The sequence below is a fragment of the Pelecanus crispus genome, chromosome 8 (assembly GCF_030463565.1).
Source record: "Pelecanus crispus isolate bPelCri1 chromosome 8, bPelCri1.pri, whole genome shotgun sequence".
Classification (NCBI taxonomy): domain Eukaryota; kingdom Metazoa; phylum Chordata; class Aves; order Pelecaniformes; family Pelecanidae; genus Pelecanus; species Pelecanus crispus.
Window position 1 is genome coordinate 7515818 of NC_134650.1, and position 27214 is coordinate 7543031.

The 27214-nt window shown below is 41.9% G+C and overlaps 1 protein-coding gene across 2 annotated transcripts; it reads left to right on the forward strand.

The window, feature by feature from the left end:
- Nucleotides 1–2244: 2244 nt before the first annotated feature.
- On the forward strand, nt 2245–25345 carry G3BP1 (G3BP stress granule assembly factor 1). 2 transcript variants are annotated; one of them, XM_075715076.1, is made up of 12 exons: nt 2245–2324; nt 15235–15348; nt 16599–16680; nt 17039–17212; nt 18053–18143; nt 18645–18738; nt 19125–19329; nt 20105–20206; nt 20851–20962; nt 21386–21511; nt 21599–21729; nt 24203–25345. In XM_075715076.1, the coding sequence occupies exons 2-12, from the start codon at nt 15254–15256 to the stop codon at nt 24407–24409; spliced, it is 1419 nt and encodes a 472-aa protein (XP_075571191.1). In that variant the 5' UTR covers nt 2245–2324; nt 15235–15253; the 3' UTR covers nt 24410–25345. The 2 variants fall into 2 exon arrangements, with proteins under 2 accessions (XP_075571191.1, XP_075571192.1); XM_075715077.1 differs by having other exon boundaries at nt 21620–21729.
- Nucleotides 25346–27214: the final 1869 nt, after the last annotated feature.

Below are 27214 nucleotides of genomic sequence, written 5' to 3' on the forward strand. Positions count from 1 at the left end.
CAGAGTAGGTTGAGAGAAAGGATGCTGGTTCCTGAAGATGTTTGTGCGTGTGCTTGGGGGTCGTTTGTTGTTTTTTTTTTTTCCCCCCCTGGCTGTTTGGCCCTTTGAAGGAGAATGGGCTCCTTTCTTAAAAACTCTAGTCAAGGTGGAGGAGGCTGTGGTGGGGACCGGGAGCAGCTTGGGTGCTTTGGCAGGCTGTGGGTTACCAGGAAAGGAGGCAGTGCAGTACGTCAGGGCTGAGAAGAGCTGGTAGAGCTGTGTGGGGGGTGGTATTTCCTGACAACGTGCTGGGCTTCGGCATCTTCCTGTTAAGAAGCTTAACCTGTAGCAGGAAAAAGAACTGGGGCGTTTCTGGTTATTTGCTGCCACGCCACTGGAGCTGCACCCTGGGATGTCGGCTGGCCTTGGCTAACCCTTCCCCTTGTGCTGAGTTGATGCTGAACAGGCTGAGCCCCTGCCAGGAAGACTGCGCCGAAGATGATGCGAATGCCTTTCCTAGCAAGCTTCCGTTGCACGGGGGGAGTGAGGCCGTTCGTTTTAGTGTGCACAGGACCCCGTTGTTGCATGACCTTTTTATAAAAGAGGAAATACCTGTCCCCCTATTGCTCGGGGGGGAGATGCCGTGGGTCCCCCTGGCAGAGTTTATTTTGGACGGCTGTTGCGCTGGGTCACTGGTCTCATGTTAAATTTTGCAAAAGTCTGCGCTACTGATTTATGAACTGGCAGATTGCAATGTGGCTTAAGTCTATAAATAGCCAGGTTGTGTGGGGGGAAGGATATTAATGCCGAGCGTGGCCCCATGCCAGTCCACTGACTGTATCTCTAACTGCAAGGCATAGCAGGGAGGGTTTTAGGCAGCTTTTAGGGATATGGCAGTGGGGAGGAAGTCACTTTTCTAGGGTGAAATATATCTCCGACTGCTTCATGTCATACATTTGGGATGTGACAGGAACAAATGGAAAGCTAGGGCCTTCTGGGAGCTGGCTGGCTCAGGCTGACTGTCTGCTTCCTTTCCCTCCTGCTCTCCTCTGGCTCCCTGGACCAGCATCTGCTGGTGAGGAAGGATCTGTGAACTCCGAGGCCTTTCTCCTCCTTTGCAGGACTACTTGGGCCTTGCAGGGTGGGTTAGAAAATTCCCCTGCTTGGCTTGTCTTTCCTCTGGGGCAGATAACCCATCTGTTTGCTTTGTTCAGAAGTTGTGAAGGAAAAGCAGCTGCCTGAGTCTCCCAGCTCTGCCTGGGGTCTCCCGGGGATGGGCAGGGGAAGCCAGCCCGTGTTTCTCCAGCCTGGAGATGGTGACCACCGCCTTCCGCCTTGCGTGAGCGGCTGGGCCTGTTTCTGGTGGAGGCGGCCTCGGCTGCAGCCCTGCACGGGAGCCCTTTAGCGTGAAAAGCTCTTTTTATCCACCCCCAGCGGTGGTTTCTCTCAGGTGAGTGGGGGCCCTTGTGCCAGGACCGCGGGTGCCCGGGCCTCGGGCCAGGTGAGCAGCACCTGTAGTGCAGACGAGGCTGCGGCAGCTGGAGGAGGCGCAGCCATCAAGGGGGGAGGCCACGGCCTGTTCACTGTTACGGGTCTGCCCCGTGGGGGGCCGGGAATTGGGTGCTGGGGGAGGAGGCGGCGGCGGCGGCAGCATGGCCTCGGCGCACACCTCCCTGCCCCGCCAGCCCCCGCCGCCGCCATGTTGGGCGCCGTCCTCTTCCCTCCAGCAGGGGGTGGTGCTGGGCGCGGAAGCCGCCCCTCGTGGCGGGCTGCCTGTGCCTTTAAGAACGCCGGAGGTGGCCTGTCCGTCAGGGCCCACCGCGCCCTCCCATTGGCCGCCGCGCTCGGAGCCGCACAGAGGGGGCCGCCCCGATCTATAACGGGGTTTACCAGCACCTTCTCAAGGGCGCTGCGGTGCAGCTCAACCGTACTACGGCGTCAGGCGTGCCCCGCCGTCGCGCCTGGTAGCGCGGGTAGCGTCGTCCTATTGGCTAAAGGTGAAGTCTGTCGGGTCTCGTCCCACCTGGACAGCAGGAGCGCCACCTCCCATTGGTTCTGCTAGGTGTCGGTCACTCTGACTGCCCCCGCGGAGCCAGGCCACATGGTTGGTAGGCTGAGCTGCCTCTCAGCTATCCGTCCGCCTCTTTTCCTGCTGTGGGCCAACTAGCATCCGAGTGAAGGCGACGCTGTTCTCTGATTGGCTGAGCCGCCTCCTGTTGGGGTAGGCTGCGCGCCGGATATATCTAGCCGGCGGCAGAGCACGCCGTTGCGTGAGGTGCTTCTCGTCCGCCGGGCAGGCCTGTGGTGAAGCGACGCCTCCCGCTCCTGTCCCGCTCCGCCCGCAGGTGAGGGGGAGGGCCCGCGGCCGCAGGGGGAGCAGGCGGGAGCCACCGGCGGGGTCGCGGCCTCCCGGGGACGGCCGCGGGCCGCACGCACCGGGCCTGGCCTGAGGGGCCTTATCCCCCCCTTACCCCCCCCCCCCCCCCCCCCCGCCCCGGTAGGCCGCGGTCTGTTGGGGGAGGGCGGCTGCCGGTGCCCCCGGGCCTTCCCGGCGCCGAGGCGGCTCCCCCTGTCCCGCTCCCGCGCGCGAGGCCCGCCCGATCCTGGCGGCGCTTTGTGGCGAGCGCTCCCCGTCCGAGCCCGTGGACGGGTTCTCGCAGCCCCCTATGGGGCTCTGGAGCGGGGCCCTCGGGCGGGAGGAACCTCCTGGTCCCGCGGCGCCCTCAGGGGCTCCGAGGCGGGAGCGGGTGCCGCGGTGCGCTGCTCGGCGAGCGGTTACTTGGAAGGGAGCGTTATCTGCGGGGAGGGCAGGGAGGGGGTCGGCTGCTCACGGGCCTGCATTGTGCGAGTCGAGATGTGGAGCTGCGAGCTTTGTTCTCGGCTTTACGCTGAGGTTTTTTCATCTGCTGTTTCCCTTTTTTTTTTTTCCTTTTTTTTTTTCCTTTTTTTTTTGAGGGGGGTGGGATTTAGGTGTGAGACGACCCAAAGCCTGGCACGTAGCTGAGAGAGCCCCTTTCAATAGTTACAGCTGTAGATTGACGGAGTAATACCAGGTGCTTACATAGTGAGGTTGCCCGTACCGCTGTATCAGATCGTAGGTGTCTGCCTTGCTCTAACTTTATAGATGAAGGGAGTCACAATTCGAGCAGAAGGAGAGCATGTATCTTACCCTGACTTACCGCATGACCTTGGCTGGATCCGAGATTAAGCCAAGATTTAAATGCGAAGTAGTGCTTGTATGAAGGCTTTCTGGCCTCTTGTAAGGCCCTAGATATACTTGCTGGAGGAAAACCAGAGAATGCATCTTATAGGTACATCTTAGTCTTGATCTGGGTGATCTAATGTGTTATTAATTCTTAACAGGCTTACCTGGTTAAGGGTTGCATGCATATAGTAAGTATTCTTTACAAAGAAAATGGTATTTTTTTTGTTTTACAACTGGTTGAAAGCAGCATTTGCAGCAAGCCGCCATGTTTCCCGTGTATGCTATTTTTGTCTAGCCTGTGCTCTCACAGCCAGGAGTGACAGCTTTAGGAAATGTGGACACTGCTATCAATCTCTGAAAGCTAATGCTTCCAGGTGCCATAAATCAAATGTGGGGGGTGTGTGTGTTGGATTGGTTGTAGCTAACAAGACTTTTTAGATTGCTGTTGTAAAGGGAAGGGCGTGCAGAAGTTGACAGACAAAAACTGATTTCAGACCTTTTCTGAAATCTTCCCTTTCACCAAGTTTTCACTTTTCTTATTCTCTCCCTGCAAAGAATAAGCCTAATGATTTTGCTAAAAAGATAGTTCTGTGATACTTCTGTGATACTAGTCGTAGGATGTTCACATCCTGTGAACGGAGCTCGTGTTTTCATGGGGTGTTTCAGTCAGTATACTTAGTGTTATGAAGTTGTGAGTCTAGGTTTAAAAAACAAACAAAAAAAAGTGTAGTGGATGGAACATATAGCTAAATTGAAGGCTAGCTGTGAGTATTTATATGCTTAAGGTCTTATATCCTAATAGTTACAGAGCATCTTTATGATGATGATCTCCCAAATTTTTTGATAGCATCACATGTTCTAGGGACTAGTTTGCCTGAAAGGCAGTGTTAAAACATGCTAGAAAGTGTAATTGTACAAAATCTGTTAGAAAAAGAATCAAATCAATATTGGAACCTTTGCAAATGTGTATCTTATTTTTATGTGTAAGTCATCTTTTAAAATCTTCTTTTAAAAAGAATCTTGTATGCATCAAATGCTGAATAGTGGTCTCCAGTTCTTGACTTGTATCAATTAGGCAACTACCTTTTTCTTTTTGGCTAGGTTGTGTTCTTTTAAGTGTGAACTCCTTAAGTTGAAGGCTAGAAAACATAACTAAAGTTAAGGCAGAAGACCTACTAGACAAGATTTCCATTGTACATGTGGGTCAGGTGTAAACATCAGGATCTTCTGTAGGGATTCTTTGCATTTGCAGTCTAAGAGGCAACAAAAACATACAAGACTTGTTTGTACTGGAATTATAAGACCACTGCTCTACTGTTCATTTTGCTGCTGGCACAACAGCATTGATAGGGTTCAACACAACTGATAATACTCTTAAGTTTGAACATCTTAATTTTAAACATGAAATCTTTGTGCACCTGATGAAACAGCAAGCTCTTTGTTGGTTCAGAAAGCTAGTGTTTTCTTTTTTGCATTGCATGTTGTAAGGTGAACATATACAGAGGAACACTTTAACGGAAGTAAAATAAAGCACAGATGGTACAGTACATATTGATGTTTCTGTTCATAACAGTAGTACCTGTTGAGAGAGCACTCGTAAGGTGAGCATAAATGGCTTGTTTGATGAGTTAGAAAACATTTAAATTGATTATTCTAGTTTTTAATATTAGAACCAGGGCCTTTTTGTCCAACTAAGTAACATAATGAATGAGGAATCAAAGAGGAAATCAAAGTAGAGCAGGGCTCGGGCAGGGTGGTGCTAGTTGTTATGCTGGCTGTAGTCTGCCGCACTTGAGACAAACCAAAGGTGAAAGTGAATGTTTTGTGTAGAAGACTGGGTACTTTTTTACAGGTGCCTGTGTAAAATCTCCAGAGTTGAAGTAATTATTAACTTCGTGCTGAAACTGCTAATAGACTTGATAATCTTCAGCTACCTCATTGAGTAATTAAAAAAAAAATTTAAAAGTCTGACCTTCAGCTAGTCTAAAAGAATCCCCAAGACTTCTAAAACTTTGGAGGCAGTGAATATTATACTGGTCTGAGGTCCTAGTTTTGCTATATTAAGTCTGGACCTCTTCCAGAAGGACATAACTGGTGGAGTACTGCTTTCAGAGCTAGAAGAGTGTGAGCTGTCAGTTATGTGCAAATAATCTGTTACAAACCTGATTCCTTGCTGAGGCAAATGTGAAATACTGTGTTCTAAAATGCTGGTGGCCATCTTTCATTTACTTCTGCATTGCCCTGTACTGTTTTCTTCTTTCACTTAGGACTGCTGTTAGGTTGATTTTCTGTTTTGTTTTTAACAGTGTAACAATGCCATGGTGGATCAGTCTTAAGTGCTAGGATCCTGTCTATATATGAAGGTTAAGAGTCTTCTGTGGCTAAAATGGGTAGAGGTGAAAGAGTTGACTCTCTTTACAGGTATCTGTTGCTTGACATGCAGAATATTTTGTTAAATATTTAATCCTGGTGACTTTAATCCAAGTAGGAGTGAGCTTGAATTTCGCAGTAATGTCTGTGTAGCTAGGTGTTCTAATCTACCTCTTCTGACTGCTTGTAAGTAACTTTTGCTTTTTTACTTTAAGAAGCTGCAGTGGAGCCAAATGGAAAAATTGCAGACCTAAGAGAAGATGACTGGACCTGCTGCCAACTTCATCGAGTTGTTGGAGCAGCTCTTGGATGTCAAAACAAAACCTGTTCTAATAGCAAAATCATAGGGTTTTAAGTAGCTATTTTATCGTGAAGCAGTCTGGAGAGCAGTATAGGCATAAAGCGGACTTACTTTTCATTAAAAAATGAGTAAACCATTCAGACTAGCACTGTCCTAACACTCTTTAGGATGTAATTTGCATGGTTAAAAATTTAATTTTCAGGAAAACATTACTTCTAATTGTAAGGGAAATGAGGTTGGAATAGGTCTGGTTAGAAATAAGAAGGTCCTTTATCCAGGTGTAGGAGAAGTCCTAAATCAGATTCTTTTAAATGGGCTTGTTAAAAAAAAAAAAAAGTGTAGGAATATTTGTTTATGTGAATTCTCAAGGCTTTGAGTTTTGAGTGAACTCAGATTTTCAAGGAGTTCACTTTGTACTTCTGTGAAATCAGAAGGGCCATTTTTTTTTTCTGTAATGCTAAATGCAAAATAGCTATTTTTTTTGTGATGACGTGAAGTGCCACTAGTTAGGCTCAGGGCAGATTGTCTTAGTTTAATGTAACTGCAGGTCCCTCTACAGCAGCCTTGCTTAACTTTTTTTCAGTGTCAAGATTATTTCCAGCTTTTCTCTGTCAAACTGAAGCAGTACATGAGCAGCTCCCAGAACTGTTCTAGTATAAAAAGGAGAGGGGGTGAGGCATGTTCCATTCATTTTGGAGCTGTTTACCTAACATACCTGCCTGGTTACAGCTTCTCAGGAATTGAGAAATGTAGTTCTGGAAAGGCACAAAGGAATTAGCGCACGTACAGGCTATTGTGACTGTCTTGGGGGTAGTTGTTGTTGGAGGATGATCACATTGTCTATTTGTGCTTTAAAAATAAAAAATACTGACTGCTCTGTATGGCAAGACCTGTTGCAGGTAAAGTTGTCTCATGAAAAATCCCCAAACAGTGATTGAGCTTCAGGTTGTACTTCTGAGACTGTGTGCAAGTCTGTTTTTAATGGCAGAGTCCTGCCACAGGAGGAATTTAGCAAAGTAGCTGTCAGTTCAGGGCTCTCTTCTTGCATTTTGGGCATCTAGAAGTACCAGAGATTAAGATGTCTAATTTGGTGCTTTGGTATTTTTGAGGGGTTTTGGGCAATAAAGCTTAGGCAATAGGAACTTAAATTTGTGCGTTCAGTTCTGGAGCTTTCAGCTTGACTACTCTGTATCTCCTTTGTATAATGAGTAGGAAACTTCTGGTGACCTGTTGAGAGATGCAAAGCATATTGAGACATCTGAGAACAGAAGACAAATATTTTGCTTCCCCTGTCATAAGTCTATAGTGTACATTATTGAAACAAATGTAAGTAAGAAACTGCATATGAAACTTGGTGCACTGATCTGTTTGTAACATAAGAAATAACTTAGATATGTATCTTCTAAGTTTGAGTACTTTTCTCCTGTGACGCAGTAGAGCAGAACTTTCCCAAAAAGTAATGCTAAATATCTTAGCTGCGCTCAAATGGGAACTCCAGCTATTTGGCTACTGAAAGGTGACCCTTGCTGGGTCATGGACATAGGGCAGCTGTTACAAATATTAACTTAAAATAAAACCTGTTTCTTGCTGCTAATTCTAAGCAAGGACTCAAATGCTTATGCTACTTCTGCAGAAATGCTGTCCTTCCTCTCTTTGTATTGCTAGTTTTTGTGTTGCTGAATAGAAGTGATAATTGTGTGATACAAAGTAGAAAATTGGAAGCCAGTTGAGACAACTTTAAAAAGGAAGAAAGGGGAAAAAACCCCACCAAACCACCCCCCACCCCCCAAACAAAACAACAACACCCCCCCCCCCCCCCCCCCCCCCCCAGCCATACTAAAATAGGCCTGGCACTCAGAGAAGGCAAAGTGTTTTGATGGGAGAATCCAGGAAAAGCAACTTGGTGAGAAACTCTTGTCATATCGCTTACCTTTAATACCAAATTTTTAAGATCCTTTTTTTCCTCCCCTTTTAAACAAGACCTAATTTGCTGTTTGTCTTTGGACAATAGGTGGACCTTTATGCTCCTAACTACAGGAATAATATCTAGTATCTTTAGTATCATCTTCCTTTCCCAGATGAACATTCCTTACCGTACAGGTAGAGATGCTGGTCTCAACTAGCTTAACTTACGCTTTAGGTAGTTGTCTTTCTATTTTGTTTCTCTGCTTTTAAGCTTAATGCTGTAGAAATTATATTTCTCTGAAATGGTGACTGTTCTTTTAGATTCTGAATAATAGCAGTAGAAATCTTCAGTTTGTCTCTCTTGCTTGGCAGAGCTGAACAATACAAGAAACGCTGAATTTTGTCTACAAACTGGCAGACTCCGTCATATCCATCAACTTGTGGATCACACTTAGGTTTGTTAGCAAAAACACAGGCTGACTTCTAGAATGACAGCTCTTCTGCAGCAATTGATGGTTTGTTTATTTGTATTCTTACAGTGTTTAAAGGGCTGTGCGTTGCTGCTGAGTAAGGCTTCCCATCTGCCACTGGCAAGCAGAGGGGTTTTTCAGTACTAGCATGGGCAGTGTTGAATGTAATTCTGAATTTTTTTTTTAATCTTGTAATGAAAATGTTTTTCTTGCCCTTAAATTTGGGTTGATTGCTTGCATACTTTGATTAGAAAATAGTTAAGCTTCTAAGTTGATTTTTCTTATCCATATGTTGGTGTAATGGCTGGCTTTTCTATAGTGTTCCTCATCAGTATGTCTCAAAGAGCTTCAGAAAGGGGTTCAGGTATTGCTCTGCCTTTCTGCAGCATCAGGATAATTAAGCACGGAGAAAGCTGTTTGCCCAAGGATGCAGCATTCCAGTTGCTGCGTGATTATTTTTTTAGGATCCAGCTCTTTGTAACACCTCAAGTACCCTGTGAACTTCGGCAGTGCTTGTCTTTGTAGGTTGTGTGGTTGTCATGCAGCAGACACTAGTCGCTGCATCCTAGTCACTGTAGTGAATAGAGGAACGGCTGTGTTAAAATGTGGATCTGGATCCTCAAACTTATTAGGTGTTGGTTTTAAAAATTATTAGTAAAGACTCTTCTGTCTGCATGATAAATCTAGCACTTCACACTGCTCTGATCTCAGCTGGGGAGTGCCTACTTCTGGAAGTTCCTAGTGAATACGTGTATCTTCTGGAAACATTAAGAGCGATAGTCCATAAGATACTAGTAAGAGTTGAATGCTGGTAACTTCACTACTTGTTCCAATTTGATCTTCAAATATTTCATTATTCATTGGATGTTACCCCATGACTCAGCTTTCAGGCTCTGGCTTCCAAGTGTTTTACCTCCTGTGAAATAGTGCTACCTTTAAGATAACTTCTTTCAAATAGAATACTTTCCCTCCAAATCTGTCAAAATACAGAAAAATTGAACTGGTTGCAGGCAGACAGCTGTCTGTAATGGTTTCTGTATAAAATACAGGCTGTATTGCTGTCACACTGTTCCCTGTGACCTTGTCTACTTCTGCGTCCAGTGGGAGGCAAGTAATGAGACCCATTTTTTAAGAGATTAGTGTTTTGAGACTTCAGTTGCCCACCTATTTGAGTTGCTTTTTCAGCACTTCATAATTTAGGCTTGGAGTCAACAATGGCGTTTTGGTGTTTTTTTGTGTGGTGGTGTTTTTTTTGTTCCCCTCAGATAGTTAAGGCTGTATTAAATTAAGAAGGGTATCTTGCATCTCAGTGTATCTGGTATCATGTTTTAAATATGCATTTCCTTGAAAAGGTTTACATTACTCTTTGTACTTGAGAGCAAGCTGGTGTAACAATAGAAATCCCCAGTTGAGATGGGCACTGGAATTTGCCTAGTGATGCAAGTTTAGCTTGTTTGTGTTTCATTGTTCATTCTGTAATGTTTTGTATCATAGTTCATACAGGTACCAGCTTCTCTTTTTTTGCTTAGTCAGCAGCACTAGCAGATGCTAGTCATGTAAAATGTGTGGAGAGTTGGAATTAACTGGAATTGTTTTGCTTTTGTTGTTTAACTTTTAATCTGTATGATGCCTGTTGGAGGCATATTAGGAGTTTTCTTCATGGTTTTATTTGTACTGGCTATTTTTTCTTGTCCAAAGCAGTTAGCAGTAACTGCTTCTAGTACTGGTTACTCCATATAGATAAATGGTTGTGGCTTTGAACGTGCTCACCTGTTGCTAAGCTACTTGGAAAAATCCCAAATGGCACTTCATTACGCAATCCTGTTAAGTATTGACCAGACCTTTAATGTCTAGCAAAATTGCTGTTTGCCAGCTTTGTAGTGTGATGTGCTTAGATACGGACACCTCTTTTCAATGTAAGGTTCTCTGGGTGTTTCTGAAGTTTTCAAAAAGCCTTTTTATGTTAAGGAATTAATTGATACCAAAATGAGGGAGTACAGTTGCATGAAGTTTGCCATTCTGGTTTAGAGGGGAAAAATACCTTCATCTGGGTAACACATCAATTGTATTGTCAGAGTTGCTTTTGTATAGTTACAGGTAAAAGTTGTAGAAATGAAAGATGTGAATTATATTTTGTAGAAACTGGTTAGTTTGCTGGAAACAGTGTAGCAGCTCTATGAGAATATTTTAGTCAGTTAAACATGTAATTAAAAGGATGGGGGGGCAACATGACTGTTCTGGTACTCTGTAAGCTCTGCCAATTTGTAGAGATGGGCAGGAATGTAGTATCAAATGAGTTGCCTTATAGCACATGAATAGCCAAAAGAGAAAGTGTGAACTGCTATAAGGTTGTTCCCTGTATCTGCTGTGTAATATTCCAGTCACACAGAACTATAATGTATTGTAGTAACTTTGGGTTTTTGAGACTGTTTCTTGTATTGAAATGCAAGTCAAAACCATGGAAATGAGGATGGCAGAGAACAAAGCCATAAGGATAATGTTAAAACCAAACTGTGGCCTATTTAGAATATGCTTCAATGTGTAAATTTTAACTTGTCTTTCTGTTAGTACTGACATTTTTCTTAACAGAAGATGTTTAAAATTGCCACACACTTTAGGAAGTGAAGTTTGGGATCTTCTGACTTGCATGATTTATTTCAGTGGAGTCTGGTGCTCTGGCTTGTTACATCAGGCTAAGTGGGTTCTGCAGTCATGAGTTGTCCTGAGTGCCTGAACTTGGTGTGATGCTCATTAGAGAGATTTTTGTTGTGTAGGAACTCGAGTATAAACAAGATTCTTGTCTGATTTAAAAATAAAAAAAATAGAGTTGAGACAGGAATCGTTAGTTCACTTTCACTGTGTAGCAATTTGGTGAGAAAATACTAACCAATGCTAGCTGTTAGGTGTTCTTTGAGTCTATTATTTTTCTGAATACTAATATGCTAATAGGTTTTGTGGACCTAAATCTGAATTTGCTAATACAGAATTTACATAAATGGTTCTAATTTACATAACCATACTTAACAAATTCAGTGCCTAGCATTGAATTTCTGCCAAGTAGGAGCATTGTAACAGATGGTGGAATTTTCCACCAGCCAGGTGATAACCATTGTAAAGGAGGTATTTGTCTTCCTAAGTCTCTTGGCTTAAGGAAAGGGCTCAGCTATGTTGCAGAGTTGTTTCAGTATATTTGTTATAATTTGAATTATCCAGTTTTTACATATATAGAGTAATATGAATGCGTGCTTATGAATGAATCTTAAATCATCTGATTTTCAGCTTTTCCTGTCAATTTTCCCCCTTTCTCATTATCGCAATCGACACAAAAATGTGTGGATAAGCTGCTATCGGGAGTAACATAGTGACAGTTCAACCATTTGGTACTGTTATGCTCTGTGTGGTAGAAATGTAGGATAAAATATTTGCAGTTATTCTTAGGTCAAGGAATAGTGGAGTAATGAACTGCTCTTGAGTGGTAGGGAGCAAATACTCTCTCTGGAGATGCTTGGCTTCTGTCATTCAGGTTGTGCTGGCTGGAGAACAAGAACAGATGGCCACTGGCAGTGTAGCAGCAGGTGCAGCAGGAGTAAAAACAGATTGTTGTCGTCCTCTGATTAGGTCATGTAAAGGTTTTTCCCATTTCTTCTCAGATCCCCTTAGTGAGAACTGGGCATTCTCCTATTCCTCTTTCCATGTCAAGAGTTAGTTCTGATAGATTTTTCACCCTTGGCAGTAGGGAAGTCCTTTGATTTTTAGCCTGTAAATATGACGGACATAATCAGCACAAGCCACTACTCTCATTATGCCTTCGGTACAGCATTGGGACAGCTCAGAACAGCACTGAAGATGATGTACTGGTGGGTTAATACAGGTGAGGACTCTTTCACTGAAGAAGAGAAATCTGAAAGAGCTTTTGGTGCATGAGCTGTTGAGATTTGAGTGCTACAGGTAACAGCTCATGTGAGTGTGTAAAGCTTTATACATTCATATTCTAGAAGCAATTGAAAATAATTCTTAGAAGAGCCTGATTCAGCATTTAACAGAATTGAGTAGAAAACCTGCCTATTGACATCTGTAGGGATAAGCTTGAATTCCAGGGGAAAATAGTCTTTGCAGGAGGTGCATTTAATTTCTTTATACCTTCCCCACCCTTGCCCTCAAAAAAAAAAAAAAACAAACCAACCCCAAACCCCAAAAACAAACCAGAAAAAGAAGAATGAACAAGCAACATGTGTATGCTCCTTTATATAGAGCTCTTGTCATACTCCAGACAGCGATCTTGGGGGATACAGTAGGACTGGCTTTCTAACTGTAAACTTGCAGCACAGAAGCAAGTTTTTTTTAACTGTTGTGGAGCAATTAAGTCTTGTGTTGTCAGTTAAGCTGACTGGATCTAAAAGTGCACGTCTCGTCTGTCTGCCATTTCTACTCCCACTGCTTTAGGGTTGTCCTGCCCCTTGTAATGATAGAACTCACGAGTGTGTGACAGGAAACAAAGTTAAATGAGGAAATCAGCAATAGTATCCGTGATTTAGCCTTACTTTACCTGTGGTGTTTATTCTTATTGTCTGATAATATTTTGTGGGGATCTAATTTAACATGCACTAGAAGGAAGAAAAGTTCCTATCTTTGAGGGTTTTGTTACTTCAGACTGTGCTCGGTCTTGGACATCTGTATCTGCAATACCTTACGCTTACAATTCGAAGGCTTCTTCTAAACCACAGATCCTGGGAACTTCCTAAAATGAAAGTGGTCTGTAGAATCTGAGCACTTCCTGCGGGCCAGACCCAATCATGGAATATCACTTTCTTACTGTACAGTTAGCTCTCAAAAATATCCTCAAACAAGTGAACGCTGCTGAATGTACTGAAAAGCCTTTTTCAGTTCTTAAGTCATGTTTTGTCTTATGCTTTCTGCAAGTTATCATGTAAGTAACATTTCCTTGTAGGGTGCTGATACACACACTTCCTACTGAAAGAGCAGGTGCTCATGTGTATGCATCCTCTGGAGCCTGTTGGATCTTTCTCCCCTGTATTTAAACTTATAAAAAGTGCATTTAAAAAATAAAATAAATGGAAAGTCTACCTATTCTATTTTTAAGCTGACAAAGTGAAGAAGTGTGTGTGGAGTTGTGTTTGAAGCAGAGTAAAACACATCAATGTATGCAAAACTATAGCAATTTTTGTTGTCATGTTAATAGTGTTCTAGTTGTATCTTCTGTTTTGAACCTTAAACTGCGTACTTCCCAGGGTAGGAATTTGTGTACTGTATTTCTGACTAAGCTGGATGCAGTGTGTGCTGACCATTGCTGGGAGTTTGGGTGTGATCACATCCTCAAATATGCGATCTGTATGTTCTGCCAGTATGGATAAACATTGCCTTGTATCTTTTGATTGCAGTGTGTTGGGTGTTACACCACAGTTTGAGACATAAGGAATTTGATTTGGACTTAGCTTTATCCAAAATACCAGCTTCCATGTTGTCTTTTTTTGTGTGTTCTTCTCTTTGGGGTTTGAAGATGATAGTTGTGGGTAACTATTCACCCAGGATACAGGATGCTGTTATGTATAGTGACAAGAGAAAGCTTGTTCTAACGTAACTGCCTAGGAATGAACTTTGCAGACTCCATCTGGATTAGTCTGTGCTAGGGAACTACTTAGACTTCCTTTTTTTAGCCGATGCCGCCACTTCTTGGAGCTATTTATAGTTGTGCAGTCTTAAATAAAAGCAGATAAGTAAATGATGACTCCTGAATTGCTTTTTAGAGGGCTCAAGTTAGTAGTGTATTGGTTTTGATTTGCACAACACACCTGAAGTATGCAAATTCAATATGCACATACCTTGTGTTTGGGAGAGTGTTGTGTAGGGGAAGGGATTGGGGGTCAGTAATGGGGAGAAAGTTCTTTCAGCTGCTACATGTGGTCTTTCAGTGCCCTCTTGGATAACATCTGCTTGACTCACTGCAGATAGCACTTTTGCTCTCTGCTGTCAGCACTACAGGGCCCGAATAGTTGCAGGAAAATTAGCTATCATATATAGTCAACAGCAAAACTGTCCGCTAAGCAGCCATTCTGCTACCTGTTGGTATAAATGAGTATGAAGCAGAAAATCTACTTTTGTTTCTGTATTGGGTAGCAAGAATATGCTCTGGTATCGGTGTTTTTCTCTACCACTTTGAATCTATTTTGTATGAATTTGAACAGTATGCACGAGTATTTGAAAGGAAGGAAATACAAGAATGTGCTTTGGTTTTGACTGACCTGGACTGAAGATATACATATTGTGTAATCTACCTGCAAAGACTTTCTTTTTGTAACTTACAGATCCATGGAAATTAGGTAGAAGGTATCTAGATTGATTTGTCCCTGGGCCTAGGTATGGGTGGTACTGTTCACGTAACTGGTCCTCTGGATTTAAGTGAGAGGTGACTTGCTGAGTTTGGTGGAAGCAAGGGAAGAGCAACATGCATTTGTTTGTAGCATAGTAATTTTAATATAATCCAATACAGCGCTTGTTACTCACAAGCAAGGAGTGCTGTGCTGCTGATAAAAATAGATAGGACTTGTTCTGATCTTCTAAAAATGCCCTTAATACAGTAGCACAGGCTTTGCCTTAGAACATCTGATTTTTAATTCTGATTGTGAAGTCCAGTGAGGTAAGTAGAACTTGGATCGACTGTAAATGACTTAGCCACTTAGCAAATCCTCTTGAAGAACCATGCTTGCTTGCCACCTCCTTTTTACTGAGGGTATGTAGGATGATTAAACGCTGGCATGTTATGAGGTAATGTCACTCTCCCACCGCTGATTTGGTACCCAGCGGTCCTCTCCTCAGCACCACAGACTGATGACTCTGAAAACATATCGGTTAAACTGCTTACTGTGGTAGAACAGCTAATGGGTTTTGGTGCATGCTTTGCACTGTGATTATGTGGCTTATGCTATTGGTATGTGAACAGCAATGGGAAGTGCTCATGTTTTATGGAGCTTTTGCTTTTTCTGTAGTTTTCAGTTGACCAAAGAAATGGTGATGGAGAAGCCAAGTCCCCTGCTGGTCGGGCGGGAATTTGTGAGGCAGTACTATACTCTGCTGAACCAAGCACCTGACTATTTGCACAGGTAAAGCTCCACTTCACTTCATGATCTGTTTTTCTGTGTGAATTTCTTAATTTGTATGTTAAAATTGGTGAATAAGCTTATTACCGTATCTTGTCTTGTTGAATTTGGACATGTAAAAATCTGATTTACTCAAGACAGACTCTGTGTGTAGTTTGCTTTCAGTTTTGATCAGCTGGCTTAAAACATGGATAATAAAGATCACATCTGTGTTATGGTTGTTACTGAAATGCTGCTATACATATATTCTAAGCAAAAAGGAAGAAAAAATGTAAATCAAAAGTGTGTTGCTTGCTACTTCTAGTTGTAATCAATATAAATGAAAGTTGGGTAAATGTTATCTAGTTAAGCATTTTTGTAGTTTGTCTTGATGCAATGCCCAATGCCCCCTGACTAGAGGGAAAACATTGAAAACAGTGTATGCTTGTATATTGGTATGTCTCAGTCATACCAGCAGCTCTTTCTTAAAGGAAAATCAGAGAAGATATGAATGTGCAGCAAACTACAATCTGTTACCTAAACAAATTGGTCCTGTTTGATTTGACAGGCATCCTACATTGCTAGAACTAACATAATTTTTGAAGATACGCTTTGTTTTGCTGTGCTTTCTGTAGCTAGACGAACAATTTCCGAAACCTTCCTTCTTCCAATCTCAGGAACACTTATTCAGAGCGTTTCTGCACCTAGGTGGACAGCTGACCTTGTCCATTTGCGTCAGAGGAAGGTTTACAATGTGCCATGGAATTTGGTTTTAGTCTTATTTGCTGGCAGAAGGCAGTCCCATGATGTTTATGACATTTTAGCTTGTAGTCCCTCAGTTATAAAATGGAAGGTTTACCTGCAGTACTTTCTTTACTGTAGATGAATAAAAATGTACCATTGCTCCTTGCTCAAGCTTTAAACTAGAACTCGAGGGGAAGCCTTCAGCATCCTGGGTGTTCGTGGTACTGTGATGCTTTAGGGACCTTGTACAGAAAGGGGAGAATGGGATTGGATCATTCAGCTCCTGTGAGACTTTTGGTTTTGGCTGGTATCTGAAAGCTACATCTTACCCAGGACAACTTTGCATTTTCCCCTTTGATCAAACCCCTCCTGCCCCCAATCGCTAACAGGATTATGGAATTGTATGGCTGTATGCCAATAATTCAGACAGAAAACTCACTTGAGAGTATATTGTTCATAGTACGCTCCAGTATAGAGGCTCAATGTTCTTATATAACGAAGGTTAGCGTTAAAATATTTCTTTCCAACAGGTTTTATGGAAAGAACTCTTCTTATGTCCATGGTGGCTTGGATTCCAATGGAAAACCAGCGGACGCAGTCTATGGGCAATCTGTAAGCACTTAAAAAAACCCCAAAACCTCCTTACTGTTCTTTCCTTCTTTTTTTGTCACCTTTATGGTTGAGAAGAGACACATAACCAGCTGTGATTCATCCCCCTTTGTCCAAGTGCTTTCTGTAAAAAATGGGGAAACGGTGTAACTGTAAACAGCAATAGTTAGGCAAGATATGCTTTCTTTATTCAAGTTCATAATGTAAAATTGCTTGCAAAGCAAACTTAAAGAGCATGCTGCCAAGCTTCCTAGAGTTAGGGAATATATTCTGAAACAGTGTTTTATGTTTTTGCTTTCTTTGAAAGCTAACTTAGCACAAATGGCTTCTGCAGTGTAACATGTATACTGTTCTTTCATAGGATATCCACAAGAAGGTGCTGTCATTAAACTTCAAGGATTGCCACACAAAGATTCGTCATGTGGATGCCCATGCTACTCTCAATGATGGTGTTGTAGTCCAGGTGATGGGAGAGCTCTCCAACAACATGCAGCCCGTGCGCAGATTCATGCAAACGTTTGTACTTGCACCTGAGGTATGCTGTATTGAGTGCTAGTGCTATTATAGAGCTTCTAGTATCATGTCAGGATTAATGAGGCCTGTCTGGTTCAGTGTTGGAATCTGAAGGGTTAGACTGGGAAGGTAGTTTGCCGCAAAATTCTGCAGTAATGTTCTGCAGATTCCTTAGGAAATTACACTACTTCTGTATGGTCATACGTTAATCTTGGATATCATAATTACAGTTGTAAGTATCCTAATTTTTGGCAATTAGGTATGTGCAATACATATTTTTTTATTAAGCATTTTAAAGTTATTTTACCTTTAATTTGCCCTCCTAGCAACTGGTCCTTTTATGGAAAAGAACTAGTAGAAAGAGGAAAATGCATCCTGTCATTTGAAGACATGCGTTCCGGACTTTCTTGTTGTATAAAGCTCTGACTTAGCATTTGAGGTGGCTTTCTAAATAGACACCTTTTTTGAACAAAACAGCTTGCATAATTGAAAATGACAGTGAAGAAAGGAGTATTGCAAGATCACTTTATTTTTCAGTTTGACTTGGAGCTAAGAATTGATACTTTAGACCCCCGAAAGTTCCCACTCCTACTTTTTTCCAGTGTTGTGAGCTATTGGAATTAAAAGCACTAATATGTGTGGGTTTTTTTCCCATTGTTCCATGCATGCTTGACTTGCTAGCATGATGCGTTCTCCCCCTGTCCCCTGAATAACGCACATTTTGTTGAAGGAGGCAAGTTTGGATTAATCTTATGTGGCAAGGATGATTGGCTCAGTTTGTTCTTATTTTCTCGTTATTTCAGTTTTTACATTACTGCAGTTGATGTAATTAAATTGGTTCCTCCCTTTGATTTGCTTCTAGGGTTCTGTTGCAAACAAGTTTTATGTCCACAATGATATCTTCCGCTACCAAGATGAGGTTTTTGGTGACTCTGACACTGAGCCTCCAGAGGGTAAGTAGCAGGAATTTTTGGATGGTTCTACTGATACTTGTTTCTGGGTCTGTATCAACACTCCATTCCCAGACCAGAGGAAGTCTTGCTGGAGAAGACAGATCAGCATTAAGCTTCATGTTCTTTTAGGTTTTTTCCTTGCCTGTAGTTTCCTTGCACTCCAGCAAGGAGTTGTGACATGCAGATGATTGTTACTTTTCTGGCATATTCCATTTCCATTAAAAGAACTGGAAGACTTATTTTAGCAGTTGCAGTCAGATTTGTAGGCTGTAAATCTGCTTCTCTGAAGTATTTGGAACATGTTGACCTTGGTCAAAACTGAGTTACTGAAGTGATAGCAAGAAGTATAAGGAAATGTCTGTTCCATGTCACATCTTCATAGTGCTTCCCGTGTGCTCTTCAGCAGAGGCTTCACCTGCATATTGTGGAAGATGCCTTGCGTTGGAACAGAGTACTAAAGATGTTATGTGGCGTATTTTTTCCTTTTCTACCTTCATTTAGAATCAGAGGAGGAAGGGGAGGAACCTGAAGAAAGACAGCAGACACCTGAGGCTGTTCCTGATGATACTGGTGCTTATTATGAGCAGGCTGTCAGGTAATAATATCTTACTAGATGAAGTCAGATGCTGTGTAATACAGACTGCCTGTAGAACAGGTCAAATGAATTTATTGCTACTCATAATTTTCCTTTTTGACAGTCACAAGATTTCTGTGTATTGGGCAGATGAAACCAAAGTGCTGTTAGGCTGAATGCAGAGACTGGATTTTCAATAGGTGTGATGCTTTTGCTGCTCTATAGTGTAACAATGTGAAACTTGGATCCTTGTGCAATGTAGTCTTATTTAAACAGATTAGCCTTGTTCTTCCTCTCAAATGCAATGTGCCTGACTTCTGTATTGGACAAATAGCATTCCTTACCATTCAGTAATAGAATCAAATATAATACCTCTTTTTCTTGCTTTTTGTGGTGCTGTCTAATAGCAATGACATTGAGGAACACCTGGAAGAGACTGCTGCAGAGGCAGAGCCTGAGCCAGAGCCAGAACCTGAACAGGAACCTGAACCGGAGGTGCAGGAAGAAAAATCTGAGCCGGTGTTAGAGGAGTCAGCTCCAGAAGAGACTGTGGAAAAGAGTCCATCTCCAGCTCCTGCTGATCCAGCTCCTGCAGTGCAAGAGGACTCCAGGGTAATGACAGTGGGTGACTCCTTTCTATGATGTGGTGGCTTCATCACTATGTTTGACTCTGTTTTACAGAGCATGATCCTCTCTCTGGCAAGAGGCAAAATATCTGGAATTAGAAGTGTTAAATGCTTTGTAATTTTTCCTCCCCTGCCCAAATTACTCTTCTCGTGACCAGTTGCCTCCTTCCCATTAGTTACTGTACAATAACAGGTAGTTGAAATTCTAGCTAGTAACTAGTTGGTTAAAATACCAGGACCTAAGGTAAGGCTTTGTATATTTGGTAGGTGTGGGAACTGTGGCAGCAGTGAGAGGCTCGGATTCTTTGGAAACAGAGCTTCTGTAATTCTGAACAGATTGCAGCTAACGTGCTGAATCAGGAAAATGGGTGAAATGCAGCTTTATTTCTACCTGGGGATTTTTGTCAGCTTTCAGTTCAAGGAAGGCAAAAGTGGACAAATGGGTATGTGGGAAACCCATACTTTGGTTAACCTTGATGTGATACTTGGTCTTAGGCCACTGCTGTGTCCTATTGCAACTCTACATAGAATTTAGAAACGGGGTAGAAATGTGACTCCATTGTCATTACACTAAGTCTTTTGAATTGAAATGATTTGAAGGAAGTTGTGGGGAAACTGCTAGTGGCTGGATCCAGAATTGCAAGTACAGGTTAAAATTTCTTACTATTATCCTGTGTCTGTTAGCTGTACTATTAGGAATATGTTTCAGAAGGATAAAAGCATCTGGAGTTGAGTTACAATTTTTTTTTTTTTCTTTTAAGACATTTTCCTGGGCATCGGTAACTAGTAAGAACCTCCCTCCCAGTGGAGCTGTTCCAGTATCAGGAATACCACCTCATGTTGTGAAGGTACCAGTCTCACAGGTAGGCATCCAGGACCTAGAGAAGTTTAAGTGCTAAACAAACTGACAGTAAACTGAGGTGGGGGAAAATATGGTGAAAACTACTTGCTTATGATCTGAATTCTCAGAGACTCCAAAGACTTTCAAATTCAATGTTTCATGATAGACTTCGTAAAAGTGTATTTCTTGGCTTTTGGGTTGAAAAGGAATTGTTTCTCATGGAGGAAAACCAGAGAATGTTCATGTGAGTGCTGGATGTACCTGCCATCTAAAATGATTGCACCCTCTTAACAAAAGAGGCAACTTCTCTAATTTCTTTTTTCACTGCCTATTCATGAATGAGGTTTTGTCATGAATGAGTTGATGTAATACAATCCAGCTGCATAACTGCCACTGCACTTTGGGCAAACACACTTTGTTGTATATAACTGTGAATGGGGTGACTTTGAAATTCTAACTTAGTCAAGTGAACATGTTTGCTTTTAGCATATAACTCAACTCAACATGAGCTAACATGCATTTTAGTCACAGGTGAAAAGAACTGATTTTTTTTTTCCTGTATTTTCAAGTCATTTTATCAACAGCTTGATAGTGAGCTCTTTAAAAGCTGAACCCTACTGTTATATCTGATTCTTTCCTGTTAACTCCTTTTTTGAATTTATACAGCCCCGCCCTGAGGCAAAGCCCGAATCTCAGACCCCACCTCAGAGACCTCAGAGAGATCAGCGAGTGAGGGAGCAACGAACAAACATCCCACCACAGAGGGGTCCTAGACCAAGTAAGAGAAGCTACTAAGAGTAAACTGTTGTTTTCTGCTACTTGATCATTTTGGGGAAGCAATACGATGATTAAAGCTTTTAAAATCTCATTAATTTTGTCAGTAAGTGAATGATTTCTACTTTTGTGGATATGGTTATTTTAGATTATCTTGCTCTGAATGTCAGTCAAGCTTTAGAGCTGAATTTCACTAGCATTCTATTGAAGTATCTAGGTTTCTACTCAAGTGTTAGGCTTCAGGTGATAAAAAGCAAACATTTACAAACTTACTAGTGTAGAATGCTTACCTGTTTTTATATGTGAATGGATAAATAGAGTGTGAATTCTGATTCTTCTATAAGGTGCTAATTCTGACCGTGGCTTGGTTTTTTTGTTTGTTGTGGGGACTGGCTTTTCTTAAACAAGTTTTACTTTTCTGTTCAAGTTCGTGAGGGTGAACAAGGGGATGTGGAAACTAGACGGATTGTGAGATACCCAGACAGTCATCAGCTGTTTGTTGGGAACCTTCCCCACGATGTGGATAAAACTGAACTTAAAGACTTTTTCCAAAGTAAGTTAGTTGCTTTTCTGTACTCTCAGGGTTTGGGGGTTGTAGCCATGAGCGTGGTCAACAGAGCATTCTAATGTATGACCCAAGAACTTGGCTTTTCTCTTGCAGGCTATGGCAATGTTGTTGAACTCCGCATCAACAGTGGTGGAAAGCTCCCCAATTTTGGGTTTGTGGTGTTTGATGATCCTGAACCAGTTCAGAAGATTCTTAGCAGCAGGGTAAATAAACTTCCAGTCAGTGGTTTTTGGTCTGTTAATAACAGGCAATGTTTTTCAGATTACTCTAACAAGAAAAGATTTTATTTGGTCTCTTTGCCCTTCTTAAGCATCTTAAAGTAGGTGGGATGTCTTTCCCTCCTATTATCAAGATGTGCAACAATTGTACAGGTTGTCATTGAAGTAGCTTGTAACAACTTAGGTGAACATGAATTTATTCATTACAGAGGCTTTTTTCAATGGGAAGTTACTGAGCTCTACACAGGAAGTAGGTAAAAAGCTTTTAGGAAGGCAACGTAGAGAGAGTCTGACCCTATGGACAAGCAGAATCTGTTTGTCAAAGAGGTTGAAAGGGAGACGCTGTAATAGTGGCAGGCTGAAAAGAATTTCTGCTAACAAAGGCAGGAGGTACCTGCTCAGCTTGTTAGTGATTGCTAATGCAAAATGTGCACCCCATGACTATACAGTGTGGTGGTAGGCAGTGAATCTGGATGCACCATAACAGCTGTGCAGTATGCTTGCTTACAGCCCAGCTTTTCACCAGATGGGGACATCCTTTCTTCTTCCTTACTGTGCAGCAGTATTGCCAGCGTATTTCTGTTCTTAAATTGAAAGGTAGCTTGCGTGCAGATCTTTAAGCCTTGAGATTTGGTCTGAATTGGGGATATTTCATGTGGTTAGACACCTTTAGCTGTGGGGTGCCAGCAGCATTTGTGGCAATGCTTGATGAGTTAGTGCATATGAAGCCCAGCAGCCCTAGAATCACAGGGAGCTGGTGATTCAAGATTGGAATGCTGATCGAGGGTTGCTTCCTTAAGTGCTTTCCTACTGTCATGGGCTGAGCAGTTCCAATGTGGTCTAGGGTGAAGTCTAAAACGGATGATTTGAAACAAGTGCTAAAAGTAGGTTGAGTAAATCTGGTTGACTTTGGCCTGCATTGGTGTGGGAACAAGTAGCACAGTGGCAGTGGGTCCTTAAGTCATTTCTTAGCTGCAAGCAATATGCGAACACTTATGTGACTTAAACTTGCGTGTTTGAGTTTTTGCTGAAACAAACTAGAAATGTTCACTCATCAGTTCTCCTGCAGTGGGAGAGGTAGCTAAGAGCTGAATGCCAGACTTCAAGTCCAGGGAATGCCAAAGATACACTCAGCTGAGGGATTCATGGCCTTTGTTTACTTATTCAGCTGTGCCACTCTGTGTAACTGGAGCCAGAGAAGAGAGTGGATGCTGGCTTCCATGTTAGGCTTTGAATGTGTAATAAGCTTTGAAAGTCAGTGCACTCAAAGTATCTTTTCTGCTAGCCCATGTAAATGCTTAAATTCTAATGGATGGGCATGGTTTTCTGAAGTAAAAAAAGTTTTTTTTTTTTTAAAATCTAGACTTGAGTCCTGTAAAAGCAGTTTAACACATCTACCCTGCTTTGATGAACAGCCCTAAATTCTGTTTGTAGTATCCACTGTGTGAGTTGTTTTGCAAATGGGCCCAGTGCTTTGAGCAAACATATGTCATGAAACAGCAGGACTGTTTTCAGGATGAGCCTTGCCATAAATGAGTTTAAAAGGCTTTGGTAGACTGTTAGCCAGTGAAGCTAAACCTGATGTCTGCTGCCTGATGTGAAATGTGGGACTTTACACTGGAGTTGGTAATAAGGCTATAACATGATGCTTTGATCTTTTTATCCAGCACAGCTGATAGCGAGAGGAGGGCAATGTGCTTCATCCTTAGGTCTGTTCTGCTTCTGTAGTCAGTAGAAAGTTCAGTAGAAGTGAATGGCTAGCCTTTCCATTTGATGAGAAGGCATTGTGCCTGTGCCAGTGATGGATCATATTTTTCTTTTTCTTGTTTGTTACGCAACCGCAGGAATAATTTGAAACAAGTGAGTCCTTATTCCTGTAGTTGTTGGTTTCTTGCAGACTTCAACTCTTTGTCTGCTGTGAGGTTTGCGGGATGTTGCAGTCCTGCTCCTCTCTGTTCTTGCTTCAGTGAGGTTTCCCAATCAAGTGACCACTTGTCGCTGCAATTCTAAAAAAAACAGAGCTTGACCTAAGTGAAAGACTTCACTGGCCTGTATAGCAAGGTGGCAGAGAGGATCTGACGTTCTTTGTGCCACAAGAAAAATCAAATGGGATTCTGCATGATGGCAGACTGTGAATTGCCACATACTAATGAAAGTAGGTTACTGTTAATAGTTCAATTCCTTTTCTGAAAGCTGTCAGAATGCTCAGTGTAAAGCCCGAGATGGCTTTTCATGTGTCACTCTTTCACACCTTTTTTTATTTTTAGTATCTTCTCCAGTAAAGCACAAGACTGGATGCATAGTTTGACTATTGCAATTTTCTAGTAACCAATCACAAAACACTTTAATTTGCTTTCATGGAGAGGAGGATACGAGACAAGGTTGCAGAAATCTTGTTTGATGTTGAAGAGTTACTGGTGAGTCATTAATAAAAGTACCTTTTCTGCTTTTGTTGCAGCCCATCATGTTCAGGGGAGAGGTGCGCCTGAATGTGGAAGAGAAGAAAACACGAGCTGCCAGGGAGGGTGACCGCAGAGATAACAGACCACGTGGACCTGGAGGCACCCGTGGGGGGCTGGGAGGTGGGATTCGAGGGCCTCCACGTGGAGGAATGTCCCAGAAGCCAGGATTTGGAGCTGGAAGGGGGATCGGGCAACGCCAGTGAATGCATCACGGATGTTGACATGGTGGCGCAAACCCTTTCTCCTGCAGATTTGTGAATTTCAACCTTGGGTATCTTGGAATGTGGCCCTAGCCTGTTATAGACTGCTACGTTTGATACTATTTTGGCCCTTTTTTGTTTGTGTTATGGTTTTGTGATTATTTTTTTTTCTAGTCCTTGTCTCAGATTCCAGCTTTGTGGAACAACGTTTTAGGAAAAGTGGATTTTAAAAAGAAAAGAACTGAATTTTCTTGTTCACCTCAAACTTATGGACTGGATTTTTTTGGTACCAGTGGTCTTTCCTAAAGGAATGTCTCTTTATTTTTTTCTTTTTCTTTTTTTCTCCCCCCTTTCTACTGAATTTGGGTGCATTTCAGTCAGTGGAATAATATTTCACGTGCATGCGTTCAAGAGCCTGTAGGAAAACAGTACTTGGCAAGTATTTCAAGTGCAGAAAAACAAAACTATCCATTTATCCTTTGAGGGTCATATGAACATCCTCTGGTCTGGAGATGTTGCCACTTGAAAAATTGACATTCACCTTTCTCTTTGTGGCGCTGTAAAAGTGGAATAATGGGTATCCGTAGAATCTTTTTTCTTTTGATACATGATCACGGAAAGGAATTCGAACTACTGTTTTACCACTTTAAATTTTTGGATTGTGGGATAGGTTTTAAATGTCTAGAACTTGACTCTTAAAACACTTTTCCTGACCTTGTGAAATTTTTTATTGAAATAGGGAGGTTTTTTTCATGTTTAGTTTGTATTTGTATAAAAAAAGCAAAATTGTTGTGCCTTCTATTTATCTCTCATTCCAGTCTCGGCAAATTGTTTAAAAAAACAAAAAAAATAAAAAAGGTCTAGATTTGCTTTATCAAGTCAAGAGTATGTTGGAGTTTTTCCAAGGGGAAGAGGTTCTTCAGTCACTAGGTTTACTAGGTAGAGGTGGTTATAGTTGAAGTTTTTCACACCTTCTGTTCATCAGTTTGGCTGCATTTAGATAACTGAAAACAAGTACTTTTTGGATGCAGAATTTAATAACTTTGATTTGAGGCTGGGCAGGCCCCATTACAAATGTTGCAAAAGTGGAACTGAAGCAGAAGTACTTCTGTCACATTCTTTATAGTTCAAACTACTGTATGTAATAGTTTTGCAGTTTAGGCATTAATTTCATCCCCTGCTTCTGCCAGACCTGAAGTGGATGTATGGCATTTTTGTTGGAAGTACAGAAGGTGCCTGTCTGTCCTGGTATTAAGAAAGATGTTGAACACTCTCCACTGCTTCTGAAAGAAGATGAAACTGAAAATAAAATACAAACTGGGTAATTTCAATCAAAGAGATCTTGTAAGATTGTACTACATGAAGCAGTATTACTTCTGTAATATGTGGTGTTAAACATCTGGATGAAAATGGCAGTTCTGAGTCTACGCCAGACCTTCAGAGCTCTTGGTAATATGAAAGAGCTGCTTAGTAAGTTTGCTTATATGTGTCAGGGTTCAGTATTTCTGTTTTCTTGATTTATTAACATAACTGCTATGCATATGCAGTATATATCTCTTGACATTTGCTTGCTTTAAAGCTAGAGCACAGGTGCCCTTGCTCAAAGGGCAGATAGGTATTACATGTTCCAGAACAGTAATTTTTGCCTTTTACTTGCCAAACCTAGCAGTTGAGCCTGGTTATACTAAATGTCAGTACAGTTTTGGTTTCTGTTTTGTTTTAACTTAATCTTCAGAGTTATGTTACGCTATTTGTCCCTTCCCTGCTTATGAATGTTTCTCAGATTGACTTGCTTACCATCTATTCCTGAAGACTTAAGTATCTTAGTGAATCAGAGGAGAGCCACGTGTGACAGCAATAGCTGTGGTATGCTGTCTCAGCCAGCATACTGGAAATACATACTGCTTCCTCTTGTGGTGGTAATTGGTATTTTTCTAAAAACTAAAAGAGCTTTCTGCCTCTTGTGTCAGGAATGGCCATGAGGTGAAGGTGTGCAATGGAGGTCTTTCATTGAACTCTGTCCTTGTTGTTTGTGACTTTTCTTAATTTGTTTGGTTTCTGCTTTTCTTGATGTTAAATCCAAAACTGCAGTAACAGGTTGCACTTCAGCCTTATCAAAGTGCTATTAATAGAAGTTTTTATAGCTCTTAACCAAATCTGCAAAAGCACCTGTAAGCCTGAAACACAATTTCTGTAGTGGGAGTTGGGCAGTTCTGGCTTGTTGTCTGGCTTGAGAAAGAGCTGAGGAATGTCAGTGAAGAATTTCAAAGACTATAAGGTGAAAGTGTATGTTGGTTTTCATATGAATCGCACTCTCAGTATGTTAAAAGACCCAGAAAGTGATGTTCTTGTCCAAGATGACAGGCAAAATAAAATATTTACATGAAATTTTCTTGGAATGTCTTCTAAAGAAATAATTTTCAAAAGCAAATTATGTTGACAGCATCTTGAACAAAAATGTACAGTGACTCTTAGTATTTGCATTTTGGTTGTTCTGTGACTAGCTAATAACAAAGCATACTGAAAAGACCTGCTGTAAAATGTTGTCACATTGGCTCTTCTGTTTAAACTTTCTAGTAGTCTTGAGCCCTTCTGGTTTCTCCATTGCCTGTGCTGTTAAAACCTCAATATCTCTTGTCTGAGGTCTTCAGTGCTTTGCGTGCATTAATGGTGAAGATGACTATGAAGAAGTCATGACTTGATTTGCTTCAGCTGGCTGCAGTGAGCCAGAATAGCTACAAGGCGGCTAACCTCTAATAACCAAGGTAGTCTAACTCTTTCTGGAAAGAAAATGCTACAGGGATGTCT